Below are 18809 nucleotides of genomic sequence, written 5' to 3' on the forward strand. Positions count from 1 at the left end.
AAGTCAGCATTTCTAGATACTTTCAATTTATCCAAGAGTAAATAAATCATAAATGGAACCAATTAAAACCATGGATATCAATGGGAAATAATATTAATATTGCCTAGCTCTTTAGGATGACAAGTCCTCAATTCCCTTGCCCCTCAATTATTGTAATTGAGAGGTAAAACCATAACCATGTTAAATTCAGCCCTCTTCCTCCTCCTCACTCGCACCTTTGTAGCTGAACATGGATGGAGAAAAACAACCATTTGGATTCAATTTCAGTATATAATACTTAACTAAGATCATACCAAGTTTCCTTGGTCCACTGAGTTTCTCACTCTCTGGGAGAACTGCATACAACTTTTCTCAGATTTCCTGCACTTCTTGCCGATTCTCACTTTCAGCTGATGACCTTGTTCCACATTGTATTAAGAATAAGAGGAGCAAGAAGAGGATTTGATCGGTGTTCAGCACTGCATCTGCTCACTGACCGCATCCGAGTTTATACACTCTGCTTTCCCTCCGGGGACTGCTTGATGAGCATTCTGCTCCTACTCAAGGCCTATGCATTCACTTATGCACTGGATCCCACCTTTTTTCTTTTTTCTTTTTTTAACCTCTTGAGGACATTCTTTCAGAAACTCTTCTGTCTTTTGCCCACATCGTTATTTCCCCTCTTTATGCTGGATTATTCCTAGCGGCCTATAAACATGCTATTACTTTTCCCTTCTTCTTAAAGGATTCTCTTGATACCATTTCCCCTCCAGCTATTGGCCCATTTTTTTCCATTCACACTGCAAAACTCTTTGAAAGATCTTTACCTAAAAGATCTTTACCACTTTCGCTGAAACAAAGCAAGGTGCTCTTTGGGTGAGGATTCCTCTAATACCACATGTAAAGATATCAACATATCCCCTTGTATTTTCTTCTCTTTTTTCCTCCATTCCTTTGTGTGTGTGTGTGTGTGTGTGTGTGTGTGTGTGTGTGTATTTTATTTATTTATTTACTTTATTAATTTCTTTTCAGCATAACAGAATTCATTGTTTATGCATCACACCCAGTGCTCCATGCCATATGTGCCCTCCATAATACCCACCACCTGGCTCCCCCAACGTCCCACCCCCCACCCCTTCAAAACCCTCAGATTGTTTTTCAGAGTTCACAGTCTCTCATGGTTCATCTACCCTTCCAATTTCCCTAAACTCCCTTCTCCTCTCCATCTCCCTATGTCTTCTATGTTATTTGTTATGCTCCACAAATAAATGAAACCATATGATAATTGACTCTCTCTGCTTGACTTATTTCACTCAGCATAATCTCTTCCAGTCCCGTCCATGTTGCTACAAAAGTTGGGTATTCATCCTTTCTGATGGAGGCATAATACTCCATAGTGTATATGGACCACATCTTCCTTATCCATTTGTCTGTTGAAGGGCATCTTGGTTCTTTCCACAGTTTGGCGACCGTGTCATTGATGCTATAAACATTGGGGTACAGATGGCCCTTCTTTTCACTACATCTGTATCTTTGGTGCAAATACCCAGTAGTGCAATTGCAGGGTCATAGGGAAGCTCTATTTTTAATTTCTTAAGGAATCTCCACACTGTTCTCCAAAGTGGCTACACCAACTTGCATTCCCACCAACAGTGTAAGAGTGTTCCCCTCCATTCCTTTTTTATTTTGGGGGTTTGCAATGTGCTCATAGAGCCTGGTATATCCGACCTGCTGATGTATCACTTCACCAGAAGGTGTCACTATGTAACATAATATATGCCGAAAACTGATTGTTGGAAAATAAACTCTGTTACCACTTTGAGTTTGGAATTGTAGATGTTGAGTACCGGCTTTTGTTGATGGGGGTGATTTTTCAGCAAAACAGATCATTTGAGGAAGGTCTGAGACAGCCATGGTGGAATGGACTACCAACGGGTTGGGAGGTTCTCATGAGAGGTGTGGCAGAAAATATTTAGGCGTGCAGGAAGGAAAACAACATGTCCATGGGCAGAGCACCCTCCAGCAGGCTAAGAAAAGTGGTTAACACTGATGGTTTAAACTGGTGAGGGTCTTTTTTTTTTTCTTTAGCCACTCTCCCCTGGAGCTAACCCAAATCCTGCAACCTGGTATAGCTATGAAAAGTTTGGAAATTTTCATGTATATAGAAAAGGAATTTAATTCAACAAACACTGAATTCAAATACTAAATTAAAATATGACTTTATCCTAAGGAAAAGTCAAATCTGTCCAAGGGTAGGGTGGCAAAAGCCTCTGAAATACCGGGCTTTTGATTCTTCATTTATTGTCTTAAAATTAAATTGCCTAAGCACATCTACTAGCTAATGTGAAGGCTAGCCCTTCATTCCAAAGTATCTTTTCCACTCTAGGTTCTAGGCTGGTAGCCATATGGCCTTGATGTTAACATGCATCCTGGAAGCCCTGATAGTCCACACCATCTCCATCAAATCATTTTTTTCCTTCCTATACCAAAGTTGGCTTCCAGTTTTAGGCTGCTTATGAAGTTTCCATTTCATGGCTCAGCTTTGCCCATGAATCAGTTTCTTTCTTGGTTATATATTCAAGTGGATCCTTAACCATCCTGTTTGGACCACTCCTCACTAAACTCACTTCTAGAGAGAGATTTTCCAGCCATCTAATCCTGCAGCCTCACAATATAGGATTACTGTACACACATTGTGACAATAAAACAGACAACAGGAAAAGGAAGGAATGGGGCTTTTATGGCAGCACTGTTATGAGAGCAACAGTCACCGGTATAAGCACTTAGCAAACCCATTATGTTTCCTAAGGGAAAAGGCCGCAATGCCTTAGTGAATGAATTAACAGAAGTAGAGAGAAAAGTTACTGGAATTCCTATAGAACAAAAACTTCCATTTGAAGAACAGAATTCCACAGAGAGAAAGCAGATAACATTCCAGGATCAAATCAATGACTGGAAATTTTCAAAAATAATAATTCAATCTTGCATAAACTTCCTGACCTTACCAAAAATGAATGAGGGGTTATGGCCTTTGTGCAAATGTTCAGCTTCTTTGTGATCAATTATATTCCTGTCTACCCAGTACCTTAGTAGAAATGTTTGATTACACACTTGAGAAATTTTCCAATAAGCAAGGACAAGATGTACATTGTGCTTAACACACCTGGATATGCCTCAAAACTTGTACAGATAAACTGAATGCCTTGTTTAATGTTTTTCCAAAAAGTTGCATGGATTTTAAGCATACTGTTTTCTACACGACCAAGTGAGAAACACAGGAGCGTCTACACCTTGTTTTCCCACCTTTCTTCCTACATGTGTTCCCATTAAATTTCTATAATACCACCCCCTAGTAAAAACACGCTGGAATAAATGATAGAGAAGATAATCATAGAAATTAAGGAAATGTCCAGTGATTTTCCCTAATGAAATATGAAGTGAATAAACTCTTTGAACAGTCAGCATACAGATCGATTGTCCACGATGCATGGGTTTCTCTCTCTGAAGCTTTTGAAACTAGGATGCCATCACAGCCTTCCTTACCTTCAAAATGCATTTGTTCAACAACATCACACTCTGTGAGAATGGTAATCAGTGGTGCCTTGTCTCAAAGAATTAGAGCAGTTGCATTATCTTTTTCCTCATTGCAAAATCAGTTTTAGCCATTATACTTGGTATGTCAGAACAAAAAGGGTCAGGACCGTGGAAAACCATTATAAGAAATAAAGGTTGCAAATTCCCATTTTCTTTTTTAATTTTTAAAAGATTTTATTTATGTATTTTTGAGAGGGGAGGATAGCACAAGCAGGGGGTGGGGGTAGGGGCACGGGAGACAGAGAAGCAGACTCCCTGCTGAGCAGGGAGCCCAACACAGGGCTCAACCCCAGGACCCTGAGATCATGACCTGAGCCAAAGGCAGACACTTAATGACTGAGCCACCCACGCACCCTAATTCCTATTTTCTAGTCTTTCTTTCTATACCTTAAGTATTGAGCCCCTTCTCTACCTCATTGCATTGAAAAAACAAAAAACAAAACCCAAAAAAACCCCTAATCTTATAGGTGAGGTACTGACCTCATCTGAGAAATTCGTTGAGGTACAAAATTGCATTTCTTGTTGAGGGCACATGCAGCTTGCTGAGTGGGCAGGAACAGGACAGAAGTAAGCTAGAGAAAGGGGGTGTCTCTTCTGTGTCCAGAGGGGGTTGACCTGTGAATAGGTGGAGTCATAAGTTTTTCAGGTATGGTGTCAGGAGTGTAGGGGCAGGGGTCCAGCAGGGTCATGTCCTCAGCTATATTTGGAACAGAAATGTGTGCTAATCCCTCCACCTCTTCGTGGGGAGAGAGAGGAGGGCATATCGAGAAGGGGAGGAGAGTCAAAGATGACTGGCCTCTCTGTCTGGGAGACGAGAGAAACCCAATGGAAGTACTTGTCATAGGGTAGTGTGAAGATCTCACACTGCTGCTTTCATCTAACACGTGGCATCGCTTCATCATGGACGCTGGCTGAGGTCCATGCACAGCCACTGCCGGTTCCAGGACATTGTTCCTGCTGTGATTCCAGAACCACAGGAATGCCATGACTCTCAAGTGTTCTCAAGGTACATCATATGGGGTCACACAGATTGTGGGAAACTACAGGATCAACACATTGCCTCTGCACGGAGTGCTAAATTTACTTGAGAATTTTAGCAGGAAAGTTTAAAATGTTAAGGATTATAACTGAATTTCATGTGAGTACATAAGCAAAATTCGCAAAATCCTTTCTCCCCCAAATAAGCCAGTCTTGAAAGTTCGAAAAATAGGATATTTCTATAAAAGCTGTGGTTAACTGTAAAGTATATTACTTTGAAAAACCGGTGAGTGGAGCTGGTTGAGTGCTGAGGTCAGGTAAACAGGATGTGAAACTGAGGTGAGAACAGCTACGTTCAAGTTGTTCGCCAGCCTAGCTGGGGCTTATTCTGAGGAGCTAAAAAGGAAGCCAACCGTGTTTTCTCTAGCAACTGGATTTTTAGTACCCCTCAAATCATTCTGGATAGGCAGAATGATTCTCCCTGTACAAGTGGGGCCAACTCCCTTAAGTTGCTTTTAATCTTCTCATCCTTACATTAACTTAAATCCCATTAATTTTTTTCCTTTCTTCTGCTTCCCAGTTTTTAAATACATCATGGATACTTTTTTGACACCATCTCCATAGGTTTCAGAATCCTTCCAGAGTTTAAATAAACACACAGGTTATGGATAAGAGAATCCAAATGGAATATTACCAGTAAATCTGATATGTGATTGACCAGTTGCAACTGTACCTCAGAAATGTAGGGGACATCATAGTTTAGAGCATTTTTTGAGCGTAGCTTGACACAAATGTTCGGTGGCATGGAAAACAAATGGTTATGCTTGAGAAGTACCAGGTAATTCATAAGCCAGAGACAGTCCATGATGAGTTCATGATCTGCTTAGAAGTGGATGAAGAAGACAAGTGATAGGAATTCATAGAGACCTACCAAGAACCTACAGAAAAAAAATTCTCCAAAATTCAGGAAAAAAGAAAGTAAGAATGTGGATTTGCTTATGGGACACATTAAATGACATGTGCCAAATACTCACTTTCCTTCTGGTTCCAGCTGTGCTGGGATGCTAGACCATGGAGTATCTCTCTCCCTGTGATTCCACGGGTGCTATAGAGTTGGAACATATGATGCCTACAGAACTCATATCAGAATTAGCTGTAATTTATCTCAGCATCTCTATAGTCTAATTCTTATTGCTGCTTGTGATTCTGATATTGCAAACCATGAAAGACAATATTCATCATTTTTAGTGCTTTCATGCAAGCCTGATCTTGGAGTATGTGGGAATTCTGAGTAGAGACAATTGTATGCATAGCACTGGTGCATATATTTCCATAAACAAAAAACATTTTAACTACTCAAGAAGAACAGAATTGGGGCAGATTAAACAGAAATAGTTGTAAATCTCTGCCTGTTAACTTTCTGATGCACAAAGACCTATCACAGTTCATGTAGAGTAGCAAAGTAAACTTCATTTTGAATACCTGTGGGGTTAAAGTTATAGTAAAATAGTCCTGCCTTTTTGAGTCACTTGCTGAACTTGGGCAATAACCTCTATATGTGTCAGATTTCTAACCTATAAAGGGTATGATAATAATTCCAATACCATAGTTTTGGATTAATACTTGCATGCTATGGTTTGGTTTTGTTTTGAAGACTAAATGACAAAATGTCAAGAGTTTTGCAGAAGGCCTGGCACATTTTTTTAAAAAAAATTATTTGTTTATTTATTTGACAGAGAAAGAGATCACAAGTAGGCATAGAGGCAGGCAGAGAGAGAGGGGGAAGCAAGCTCCCTGCTGAGCAGAGACCCTGATGCAGGACTCGATCCCAGGAGCCTGGGATCATGACCTGAGCTGAAGGCAGAGACTTTAATCCACTGAGCCACCCAGGCGCCCCAGCCTGGCACATTGTTAACTGTTACTACGATCTGGTACCATTCTATTCTGAGGCTTAAGGCTAGGAACAGGATAGGAATAGAGTCACCTGACTTACCAAATAAAGTACAGGACATCCAGGCAAATTTGAATTTCAGATGAACAGCTAATAATTTTTTTAGTTTAAGTATATTCCATGTAACATTTGGAACACATTAAATGCAAATGGACGAAATGTTCTTGTTAAAAGATAGAGATTGTCATACTGCATTTAAAAAAAATTTTCACTATATGTTGTTTTTGGAGACATATCTAAATAGGAAGAGAAGTTGAAATTAAAAGGATAGAAAAAGTTATAATTTGCAAACACCAACCAAAGGAAAGTTGGTGTAGCTATATCAATATCGAATGAAGTCAGAGCTGTGTGGGTAAATGTTTAATAACCAGCTCTAGGGGTGGATGAGAAGGCTTGATTTGTGGCATTTGCTAATTTCCATGTGTCAATATTCCCTCATGGCTGATTTCAAGCCACCAGTGTGACATTACCAAATACTAACTTGTGAAGAGATGTGCACAGTTGGCTCCTGTAAGTTAGTATGAGTCAGTTTCAGCACACCAGTGGACAAAGTTTCTTATTTGCCAGAAGGTATTAGAAAGAAGATAGTTTAAATGATAGAAGATTAAAAATCATCAGAAAGGGCGCCTGGGTGGCTCAGTGGGTTAAAGCCTCTGCCTTCAGCTCAGGTCATGATCCCAAGGTCCTGGGATTGAGCCCTGCATCCTGCTCTCTGCTCAGCAGGGAGCCTGTTTCCCCCACACCGCACCCCCGCCTGCTTCTCTGCCTACTTGTGATCTGTCTGTCAAATTAATAAATAAAAATCTTAAGAAAAATAAATAAGTAAATAAATAAATAAAATTAAAAAAAATAAAAGTCAACAGAAAGAGGTAACAAGTCAAAATTTTTTGTACTTAATATTATAACTTCAAAATATATAAAGCAAAAGTTGACAGACTAATAATGAAAGTTAATGAAATCAATAATAATAATAATAATAGCAGGTGAATTTTAAGGATCTTTCGTCGGTAATTGATAGAAAAAGCATATAAACTCAGTAAGAATATAGAAGATTGAAAACATAGTTAAACTTGACCTAATAGACATGTGTAGAACAGTACAAAATAAAAATATTAAGTATTATATAAAATATCCTTTTTTTTCAAGCACAGGGAGAACTTACGCAAATATTGGCTGTATATTGAACTATAATGCAGGTGCATTATGTTCTTGGACAACAGAGAAGTAAACTAAAAATCAGTTGTAAAAAACAACTGAAAAATCTCCATATATTTGCAAACTAAAAAAAAAAAATCCTTATAAAAAACTGATATATCAATGGAGAACTAATGTCGCATATTAGAAATATTTCTATCAATGATAAACAAGTTTAAGGCACGAAAGAATTCCTTTTAAGATCAATAACAAGGTAAGGATATGTGCAATCATCATTTGTCTTTAATGTACTAGATAGCATCAAGGATAGTAAGAAAATATAAAAAAATAAAAGATACAAAGACCCATAAAGAAAAACTCAAATTTTCTTTTTTCATGAACAAAAAATTTTTAATTATGTTAAAAAATTATTAACTCCAAAGAACTGATAGTGAATTTTCAGAATTAAGATTGCTCAGCAAAGCTAAGGGATATAAAACCAATAATTTTTTATATAGAAAAAGTAATCAGAATGCCATTAACATGATCACAATTAATATAAAGTAGCTAGGGATAAATCCAATATATGTAAGCCCTTTAATAAAGTAATCATGCAACTTTATTGTAAGGTAGTAATAAAAGGAGAGATATTCCATGCTCTTGGATAGGAAGCCTTAACATTACAAAGGTATCAATTCTCCCCATATTGATCTACAGAGTCAACACCATTTCAATTGTGTTTAGTAAGTGTTTTGTAGAACTTGGTGAGCTAATTTTAGAATCTTATGGAAGAATGGGGGGTCAAGAATAGCTTAGACACTCTAGTAGAAAGTGAACAAAGCCAGAGAAACATGGTTATATCATAATATAAGTTTGTGTAATTAAATCAATGTGGTATTGGCTCAGGGATAATAAAATGGACAGAAACTATGTTCATGACAGGAGGGACATCACACAGCAGAGAGGAAAGCAGAAACTACTCAGTAAATGATGCTAAAACAACTGATTATCCATATTAAAAAAAAGACAATGTCTTCCTACTTCCGGTACACATCCACACACCCATGCACATGCACAATCAATTTTAGTGGCTTAAATATGAAAGGTAAAACTTTACAACTTGCATAAGACAATAGAGAAGAATATTTTCATGGCTTTAAGCTAGCGAAGGTTTTAAGTAGGACAGAAAATGAAGTTAAAGGATGAAGTTGAAGGATGATAAATTCAACTATGTTAAAATAAAGAATGTCAGCTCATCAGAGGTTACCATTAAGAAAGTAAGAAGACAGGCTACAAACTGGAAAAAGGTTTCTGAAGGGTACATAACTACAGATGGACTAATATTCACTTTTATTTATTTATTTCAAAGATTTTATTTATTTGACAGAGATCACAAGTAGGCAGAGATGCAGGCAGAGAGAGAAGGGGAAGCAGGCTCCCCACCAAGCAGAGAGCCTGAGATGTGGGGCTCGATCCCAGGACTCTGGGATCATGACCTGAGCTGAAGGCAGATGCTTAACCACTGAGCCACCCAGCAACCCCCCTATTTTTTACTTTAAAAAAACTGCTCTAAATCAGTAAGAAAAGGCATACATGCCAATGAAAAAATGCATAAAATTCTTTAAACATTTTCTAGAAAAGGAAAAAATATATGAAAGGATACTGAAACTCATTACTAGTGAAGGAAATACAAAATAAAACAACAATAAGATACGATTTCACTATGATTCCCCCCCGCCCCCACAAACAGTCAGGCAATACCAATACGAAGTGTGTTTGAGGATTTGGAACAAAATTCTCACTGAAAATGGCACAAACATTTAGGAAAACAGTTGGTGTCACCTGGTAAAATTGAAAGCATGCATACCTGACAACACCACAATCACTCTCCTACTTAGAACAGAGACCAAGAGGGGCACCTGGGTGGCTCAGTAGGTTAAGCGTCTGCCTTCAGCTCAGGTGGTCCTGGGATTGAGCTCCATGGTTTTCCTTCTCCCTCTGCCTGCTGCTCCCCCTGCTTGTTCTCACTCTCTTTCTCTGTCAAATAAATCAATAAAATCTTGAAAAAAAAAAAGAGAGAGAGAGAGAATGAGAATCCTAGACTCTGGAGAGACTCTGCCTGCTGTGTGCACCAGCGGACACACAGAGAAGTGTAACAGCAAAGTCCACGGACAGAATAACGGCTGTAGGTGGTGCATCCCTACAAGGCAATAGTGTGTCTCAGATGCCTCTCCCGTACCATCTCAAACCCTCTTATCCTCACCACTTTCTCAGACCAGCTTTTAGCTCTTCATAAGCTCTGAAGCACTGCAGGAGACACAGCCTACAGCTCTTGGCCTCATAGTTGTTTCATTGCATTTTTTTTTCCTCCTGCCCCAGAGTTTTCTGTTGCTGCTGAGGTATGAGAAGCACCAGGACCCCCAACAGCCCACAGAGGTGCACATACATAGAGTGCAGGAAACTGCAGAGAAGTTAATCTTTTTTGAGGCACACTTTTTTTTTTTTTTTAAGATTTTATTTATTTATTTGACAGACAGAGAGAGAGTATGAGAGGGGAGAAGGTCAGAGGAAGAAGCAGACTCCTAGCCAAGCAGGGAGCCCGATGAGGAACTCGATCCTGGGACTCCGGGATCATGACCTGAGCTGAAGGCAGTCGCTTAGCCAACTGAACCACCCAGGCGCCCTGAGGCACACTTTTGAGATCTCTTATCAATTCTTTTCCATTTCCCTCCAGGCTTCCACCCTGAAAAAGCACTCTGGAAGGAAGAGAAACAAGTAAGCTTTTGTCTCAGGTCTGCTAAATGCTACAATGTGGATGAATCTTAAAAACATACTGTTGAGCCAGAGAACTGTCTTAGGAGAGAACACATACAGAATGATGTTAGTTATATAAAAATCACAAACAAAACCAAATCGTATTATTTAGATAAATACAACTATACCTGGAAACACTAATGACAGGCAATGATGTGATTAACACAAAATTCATGACCGTGGCTACCTTTGGCACAGAGCAAAGAAAGGGGCAGAGACCCTGGCAGAGCTAACAGGGAACTTCTAAGATACCATCAATGGTTTATTATTTAATCTGGGATATGAGCATTTTATTATTATTCTCTAAATATCACAGATATGTTTTGTATACTCTTGATGTACATTTCCCAAGTAAGGAGATCTACAGAAGCAATGCATCTAGCCTGGCAGGACTCAAGCAGTCCGTAAGAGTGCAGCTGGAAAGGAAGGTGGAGGCCAGATCATAAGGACCCTCAAGTGAAATTATTGGACTTGATTCTGGAGGCATGGAGGGGGCTTTGGAAGTTCTGTTCTTTACTGTTCCCCACCAAGCAGTGAATGTGGTAAACAATGAGTAACAAAGCTAGTTCAAGCTCAAGAAACAGGAGATAGTTCTGAGGTAAGTATTCACTGGATCTGTCACTGACTTGACTAGGTAGGTTTCATGCGTTTAGGAAATAGAGAAGTCAAAGGTCAGAACCTGAAAGAGGAAACAGTTATCCATTGTCCTGGCCAATGAGGGTGAAGAGGCTGAAACTGGGTTAAAGAAACACTGTGCTGAAGTTGTTAATGAGAGGGTGTGCTGAACGAGGCAAGCTCACAGGGGCTCCAGGCACCTAAAAGCCAAGTGTGGACAGTCACGTTAGACGCTGTCATCTTGGTAGATTGAAATCAGCCATGGCAGGAGCATTTACAGTATGGACACTGACAAACTCTGTGAAGAAGAAACTGTTGCTAAACATTTATCAGCATACCATTTGATAGGATCTGGTGACAATTTGGATATGAAGAGGAGGTTCTTACATGATACCAAAATGCCCAACTTTAGAGATAGAAGATGACAGTCTGAAATGGACAGAAGCATAGTGGATTATGCCAGAAAGGGGGTGGGTGCTGATGATATGACTGAGAACAAGACGGACATGGGCCCTACCCTCATGAAGCATTTAATCGATTTTTAACAGTGTGCATTAGAATGCTCCGTATAGCTTATAAAAAGATACATATTCCTGTAACCTATCTATGCCCTAAATTTTTTTTAAAAAAATATTTATTTGACAGAAGGAGAGACACAGCGAGAGAGGGCACACAAGCAGGGGGACTGGGAGAGGGAGAACAGGCTTCCCGCGGAGGAGGGAGCCTGATGCGGGGCTCGATGGGGCTCGAACCCAGGACCCTGGGATCATGACCTGAGCCGAAGGCAGATGCCCAGTGACTGAGCCACCTAGGTGCCCCTGCCCTAATTTTGTAGAACAGTTAAAAAAAAAAAAAAAAAAAGAAACAACATAGCGGAGGGAACGATTAACCAAACCACTCTATCAGCCCTATTAAATGAGACCACTCCCTCCAAACTACAAACATATTTACGATAAAATATTTACCAAAGAAAGGAAGATTAAAACAAACTCCCTGGTGGCTCATAATATAATGAACCGTATATCACATCTTTCCAGAAGGGCAATAAATCATGCTTCTCAAACCTGGCTACAAATTGCCTGGCTAGCTTTAACAATTATTCAGCTTGGGTCCCACCCAGACAAATTAAATTGGAATCTTCAAAGCTGGAGCCCCAGCACTGGTGTTTTTATCAATGTTGAGAAATGTTGCATTAAATTCTTTAGGCTGGGAAAATGAAACCAATGGAAAAGGAGACTGGCAGAGTAAAGCTGCAGGCAAATTGGTTGTAAATGGAGTTAAAGTCATAGGTAGATAGAAATAACATTAGCAAAAATATGAAATATTTTTATTCTCTTTGAAACAACAGAACGTGAGAAGAGTTTGGATATAGATCGAAAGTTTGAAGTAGAAAAAAGGAGATGTCAGATGACTTCAGTCTTTTCAGTATGTAGGACTAAATCATCACAGTCCTTCTAGTATCCAGCATTTATCGAGCAATTTTATAGTAGATGCCTCACAAAGAGCTTCATAAACATTATTTCACTTATCTTCATCACACCATATGGTTTAGACACTGATACTATGATTCCGATTTTATAGATAAGAAACCACAAATTGGAGATACGTACGAGATTGAGCAATTTGCTCACTTAACTAGTGACAGAGCTGACCTGTACAACTGCGTTCTGTGTTGAATGCAGTCCTGTGAAAGCCTTAAAGCCTTCCTCTTGACTGTGCCATTATGTGAATGAGGGAGAATCAGGCTGCTGGCTTGAGGAGAGAGAGGAGGTTTGGAAATTGGACTCAGAGATGAGTAGAGCTGTGGATTGGTCTGGAGGGCTTTGACTAGGGTTATGGTGCATGAATTTGTTTCGTGTAAGCACTTTATTTTGGATTCTCTAATAACACCTGGCAGCTCAGAAATGAGAGTGGACAAAGTGAAAGCTAAGTTTACCCAGAGTGAGATTAACCATGCAAATAGGGCAGAAGGTCAAGGAGTGAGGTTTATATTGTACTGTCAAGATGAGTGTTGAGGAAAGCTGAGGAGTGGCCTCCAGCACCTAGGATTAATGAGTAGGACACTGAGGCCTAGATGGGCTATACAAGTGGAGAAACTGGGAGAAGCTGAGGGACTGGGATGTTTTGATGAGACTAAAACTCAGATTCCATAAAAGGAAGAAAGAAAAATTATTAGAAAGGGATATTTCAGAAATGTTGATCTCTAGAGTTTGAAAATATTGTAAATCTGGAGGTTAAATTTCAGAGTTTTGATGGGGAAGTACCTTTGGTTTCAGAAGAGACTTTCTGAATGTGTCACATCACATCCATTAGGCCAAGTTCTGCTTTTAAATACATAATCATAAATAAGTCACTTAGTGCTAAACTTAGATTTTAATGGTGGGCATTTAAAAGGATACCATGAATAAATGACTCTATTTTGTTAAGGAGTTCAAAATGCCACACTTTTTTCTTAATGAGTAAAAGAACTCCTAAAATTATGCCTTCATTTTTAGGGTAGAGGATATGGCCTATGATCTCTCCTGTGTTCAGTCATGCAAACAGTCATGCAACAGAAATGGCACAGAACCAGCAATCATCTGGTGTTAGCAGAGGAAAGTTGGCTTTTGAATTAATAGTAAAAGCCATATTAATTTCACTCATCATATTATATTGGACTGATAGACTAAGACTATATTGAACTTAATAGAGTAAGCAGGTATAAGACAGGACTGGATACAGCTCAAATTCCAGTTTTGGTTCTAATCTTCTCATACTGAATGACTTTAGGAGCGTTACATAGTATTCTCTGTCCTGGTTCCTGAACCAAAATGAGCAGATTGTCTACCAGCCATTGAAATCTTGAGAAGATTAATTAAAATGTGCTTGAGCTTTTATAAAAAAAAAAGATATTTAAACTAAAGGACTGTTAATATGATAGCTATGTACAAAGTGTTTTGATCAGGTCTGAACTGACTAAAATTGTTGGTAATAGTGTCCTTGGGTTTCAGAGTTGAGCTTAATTAAATGTAACTTTTGTTTCTTCATAAATGAAGCAGGAATCTTAAGACACACAAATTAGCCCTACATATGTTATTTCTATATGAAGTTTAAGTATTTATGAAGTGGAAAGTTTTCATTAGTTTCAAGGTCCTGAATTTTCTCCACAAAATTTCTTTTGGTATAGTTTCCTTTAATCTTTCTCCTGGGAGAGCAATTATGAAAATAGATGCTGGTTGCAGTGAGTGAGGGGACTAAAGACGGCTGAATGAAGAAAACCAAGTTGGGATGAATTAAGATGACTTTACAAAGGCACATGGAAAGACATTGTTTCCGGGGATCTGGGTGGCTTAGTTGGTTAAGGGGCTGCCTTTGGCTCAGGTCATGATCCCTGGGTCCTCAGACTGGGTGCATCAAGCTCCCTGCTCAGCAGGGAGTCTGCTTCTTCCTCTGCTCCACCCCTCCCACTCCCCCCACCGCTCTTTCTTGTTCCTCTCCCTCTCAAATAAATAAATAAAATCTTTTAAAAAAGACATTGTTTCCTGAAGAATGACTGTCAATGGGAGAATATTTATCTGCTGAATACAACCATAAGCTTATAAGCATTTGTAATGTTCTGTAGCTCCTTCTTATTCTTCCCACATTCACTGCGGCCAGAGGGGAGGTGCAGCAGTGAGAGTACATTCTCAATAAATAATTATAGTGATGCATGCTGTAGTTCACACTTGACAATGGCATTTCCATATATGAGCTCCCATTACCATAGCTATGCCAGTCAACCATGTCGACTCATTGTAGGATAAGCTTTGGCATGCTGGTTGCCTTGGTCCAGAGCACCTTCTTTCCTTATTAAAATGGTTCCATCAGACTTGGTGCTCTTGATTTGCGCCGTTGAAATGCCAATGACACTGTCTCTTACTCTCAGACAGGGAGCTCAGGCCCAATGGTTGCTAAAAACTGTCCACTTTGGAAGGCTGAAACTCACATGGTGGTCAGAGACTTTCCTTCCTTTCAACAAGCTGCTCTGTGGTATTCCAAAGATTGGTATAACCTATTCCCTCCCACGACTGCAGAAGTGTCTTTCACACCCTGAAGTAAGAGGCAGCAGTGTGGATGGAGACCTCAGGCACCCTGGAGGCAGATACTGCACAATATAGCAATGATGTCAGAACTTCTACTGTGGTCATTACCACATATATGCTGAATTAGAATATAAACCTAGAAACCATTGTGGGGGGAAGAAAACCCAAACCTTTGTTGCCTTAGATAGATTATTTTAAAACAGCATAAACTCTGCTGTGAACATGACTGTGGTAACAAAGGTATACGGGATCTGAATTTCCAGAGACGATTAGCATGCAAATACAGTGGATATTTAAGGAGGCTGCCCACTCATGATTGATATAAATGGCCAAGAAAGCAGCCGGTCTTGTCAGTGCTGCCTAATTAGTTCACACATGTAATCGTCCTTTAGTGTGATCATTGATAAAGGTATAGAGGGGCCACAAGGCAAAATTTGCTTTTTATTTTTAAAGTAAGTATTTAATCTAACAAATGGCTTCAGGTGTGCTGCCTGAGTCTGCTCAGTTGAACACAAAGTGTCTTCAATTTACACAGCTTTGATTATAAGGCCATCTTCTCACATATAATTGAGCAGAAAGTCCACCTTGAACCTTTTGAATTACACTGTCTGAGACTATAGCAGAGATGAACAAAGTACAGGACCTGCAAAGTTAATGTGACTATCATTGGGCAGCCATCTCAGGCCTAAAAATGAATCTATGTTTTCTGTTAATGGAGCCACAGCGAGGGAAAATACCTTCCTGGGTAATTTTATGAAATGAGAACATATCCCAGTAGTAAAGGCTTAGGAAGAAGTAGAGTGTCTTCAAATGCAAATTTTTCTGACACTTCATAGCTATAACCTTGGTAACTTTACCTTAGTTAAAGGTTTCATTTAGTATACAACCAACTGTAATGCAAAAGGCACATACTCTGATAAACACTATTTCCATTTTAGGACTTGCCAAGGGTAGATTTTTTCCTCTCCTCTTTTTCCACACATTGTGATGTCATAAGCAATTAGATGAAATTATTTATGTGAAATGAAAGGGTAAAAGCATAAAGCAGTACTGTGCATATCAGATGCAACTAGCATCCCCACAATGAATATGAGAGGAGCCTTGGTAAGTGACTGTTCTTTGAAATTATCAAACTGTCCTGTTGTGTAAACAGTTTTATTTAATAAATGTTTTGCAACCCAAACTGTTTCGCTTTACGTATCAATGGAAAAACTACATTTAGAATTGAAAAGCTTAAAGGAAAACTTTGAAAGTATTGGCATGTCTTTAAGTCTCTTAATATTCTGTGTCTAGTGCAGTATTGGGTAGCTGGTAAACACTGTGGAATTGAATCGGGAAAAGTTACCTTAAGGCATAGGAAAACTTTTGAGAAGCAAATTGGCAAATATGAATCATATACCATAAAACTGTTTATGCTGCTTTGTCCCAATAATTTTACTTTAGTGAACTTATGAGAAGAATCTTAAATACTAAGAGAGGCTATACCTAAGGATATTAATTGCAATGTTATTCATAATAACAGTATAATTAGGAAAAACTATTTCTCTTCTGTTCAATATTATGTAAAGCAAATCATGACATATCAACTGAAAGGAACATTATACAGCCAAAAAACGATACTTGTCAAAACTAGGTCGCAGTGTAGAACATTCATCTAACATAACAAAAGTGTAAAAACCCTGATATAAAATTGTGCTGTAGAACTGCAATCATGTAAAAATTAAGTAACTATACATAGAAGGAAGACTGAGAAAACATATGAAGGTGCTACATAGACTGTATTTGCGTGGAAGTGCAGCTTTTTTCAAACCTTTTTTGATTTTTTAAGTAATCTATAATTTTTAAAAAAGAAACTTTTGAATTTGTACACTCAGTTGTTATGCTTAACAGCTAGTTATATTAAATTGAACTCTTCTCACTCCCTAAACCATTTTTTATGTAAATATACTCATGATGGCTAATTAGTCACAAACGGAAAACCAGTCTAGTTCTAGTACATAAATTCTAATTAATGTAGACCTCAGTAATTGGAGATTAACAGAAGTTTGCAGATCTCAGATTCTTGTGGAATAAAAAGTCCCTGATAAGTAAAATATTAGGATGTTTTATTACACAGTTAATCCTACTTTGTTTTGTAGAAATTGGCATATAATAAATTATGGTTTTTGGTGAGCTTATTTAACTTTCTGTAAGTGATTATGCTATTTGTAATTGTAATGTTTGATATATAATGTACAAAAATAGCAAAAACAGTTAAATAATTTAACGCAGTTATTTAAACAACAACAACAACAAATCCAAAGCTGAATTACCTAGTCAAGTATATAAAATAGACAGTATGCTTGCTCCAGCAGATTAAGCTCAAAATACATGGGAATCCATGATCTGTTTCTAGTTAAAATGTTTTCATAAATGTAAACATTTATATATAATTGACATTGAAAGGAAACGTAAGTAAACTTTTGCTTTGCCCACTATCACTTATCTGTTGAAAAACATAAAAGGAATTTTTATATAATCTTTTCTAGAAGATTAATGCAACCTCTAAATGCAACCCCTAAAAAGTTAATAACTGATGGGATCAGTTATTTTGGGTCTTAAAATGCAACAAATCTTTGTTTTATTTACTCTGGACATTTTCAATCTAATACTTCAATTAAAATGTTAATTTTCTGAGGCTATGTCATCCTTATGTAAGAACCAAACATTATTGATTTCAAATGTCTTAAAAAGCCTTAATATGTTATAATGACAGGGTTTATTGTTTAAAAAAAAAAAAAGAAAGTGATGCTTTCTTCAATAGGTTTTAAAAAACTACATAATTTTTCTTCAATATGCCTGTTTAGTTGCTTGCTTTAATTTTAAATTTATTTAAAGATTTTTCATAAGAACATTCACTGCCTCATTCTTTTATGGATATAACTTTTGAGTTTGCCACTATCATGAATTCTGAAGACAAAGCTTATTAGCTATTTTTTAAGGAAAATCAACTCATGATTTAACTGTGAAAAAGTAAGAAATACATTTTTTTTTGTCTGATCATAACTTAAAACACTAGCTTCAAAAAATATCAGTTTCAATTTTTAAATTTTATTTGTCAATTTTAAGAGATAAATGGAATGGTTTCATGGATCTACTATTGTTATTGATATTAGTAATATGAATTTGTATTCAATGTCTTATAAAAGCAAAAAGGGTTTATTTATCTCTATTTTGTTAACAAAAATTGCACTTAAAATTATATAGCAAATAAATATTCAATTGAGTGAAAATCATTTCTGACAGTCATTCAATCAATTAATCAATATAATTCAGGGCCTACCATATCCCTCTGAGGCACAGTGTTGACTTTGTTCATTTTGAATGCTCACTTCTGCAAATATATTTTATAGATAAGCAAAATTTAAAAATAAATATTTAAATAACTTACCTTTGGTTCCTTGAACTTGGAGAAGAATCCAAAGAAGAAAAATAGCCCTTCTAGTTTCTAAATACATTCTGGCTTTTGTGCATTGGTAATTCTGGTAACAATCACAGAACAGTCCCAAATCTCATAAAAAAAAAATAAAATGACAGAAATAGGAAAAATAATTAAATATTGATGCCAACTGAGTGAGAATAACCTTCTTGGTTTACCTTTATAAGGGTGCTAATTTATGGAGAACAGGAAGCAGTGTCTGTTT

General features: G+C 37.8%; 1 protein-coding gene across 2 annotated transcripts in view; it reads right to left on the minus strand.

The window, feature by feature from the left end:
* The window catches only part of IMPG1 (interphotoreceptor matrix proteoglycan 1), a 126283-nt gene extending 107660 nt beyond the window's left edge, over positions 1–18623 (minus strand). For both annotated transcript variants that reach the window (XM_032873192.1, XM_032873191.1), the window contains exon 1: positions 18557–18623. In XM_032873192.1, coding sequence (XP_032729083.1) covers positions 18557–18623 — 67 coding nt within the window. The remainder of the gene's footprint in view (positions 1–18556) is intronic.
* Positions 18624–18809: the final 186 nt, after the last annotated feature.

This window comes from Lontra canadensis, unplaced genomic scaffold, assembly GCF_010015895.1.
Source record: "Lontra canadensis isolate GAN:19392208 unplaced genomic scaffold, GSC_riverotter_1.0 scaffold47, whole genome shotgun sequence".
Classification (NCBI taxonomy): Eukaryota; Metazoa; Chordata; class Mammalia; order Carnivora; family Mustelidae; genus Lontra; species Lontra canadensis.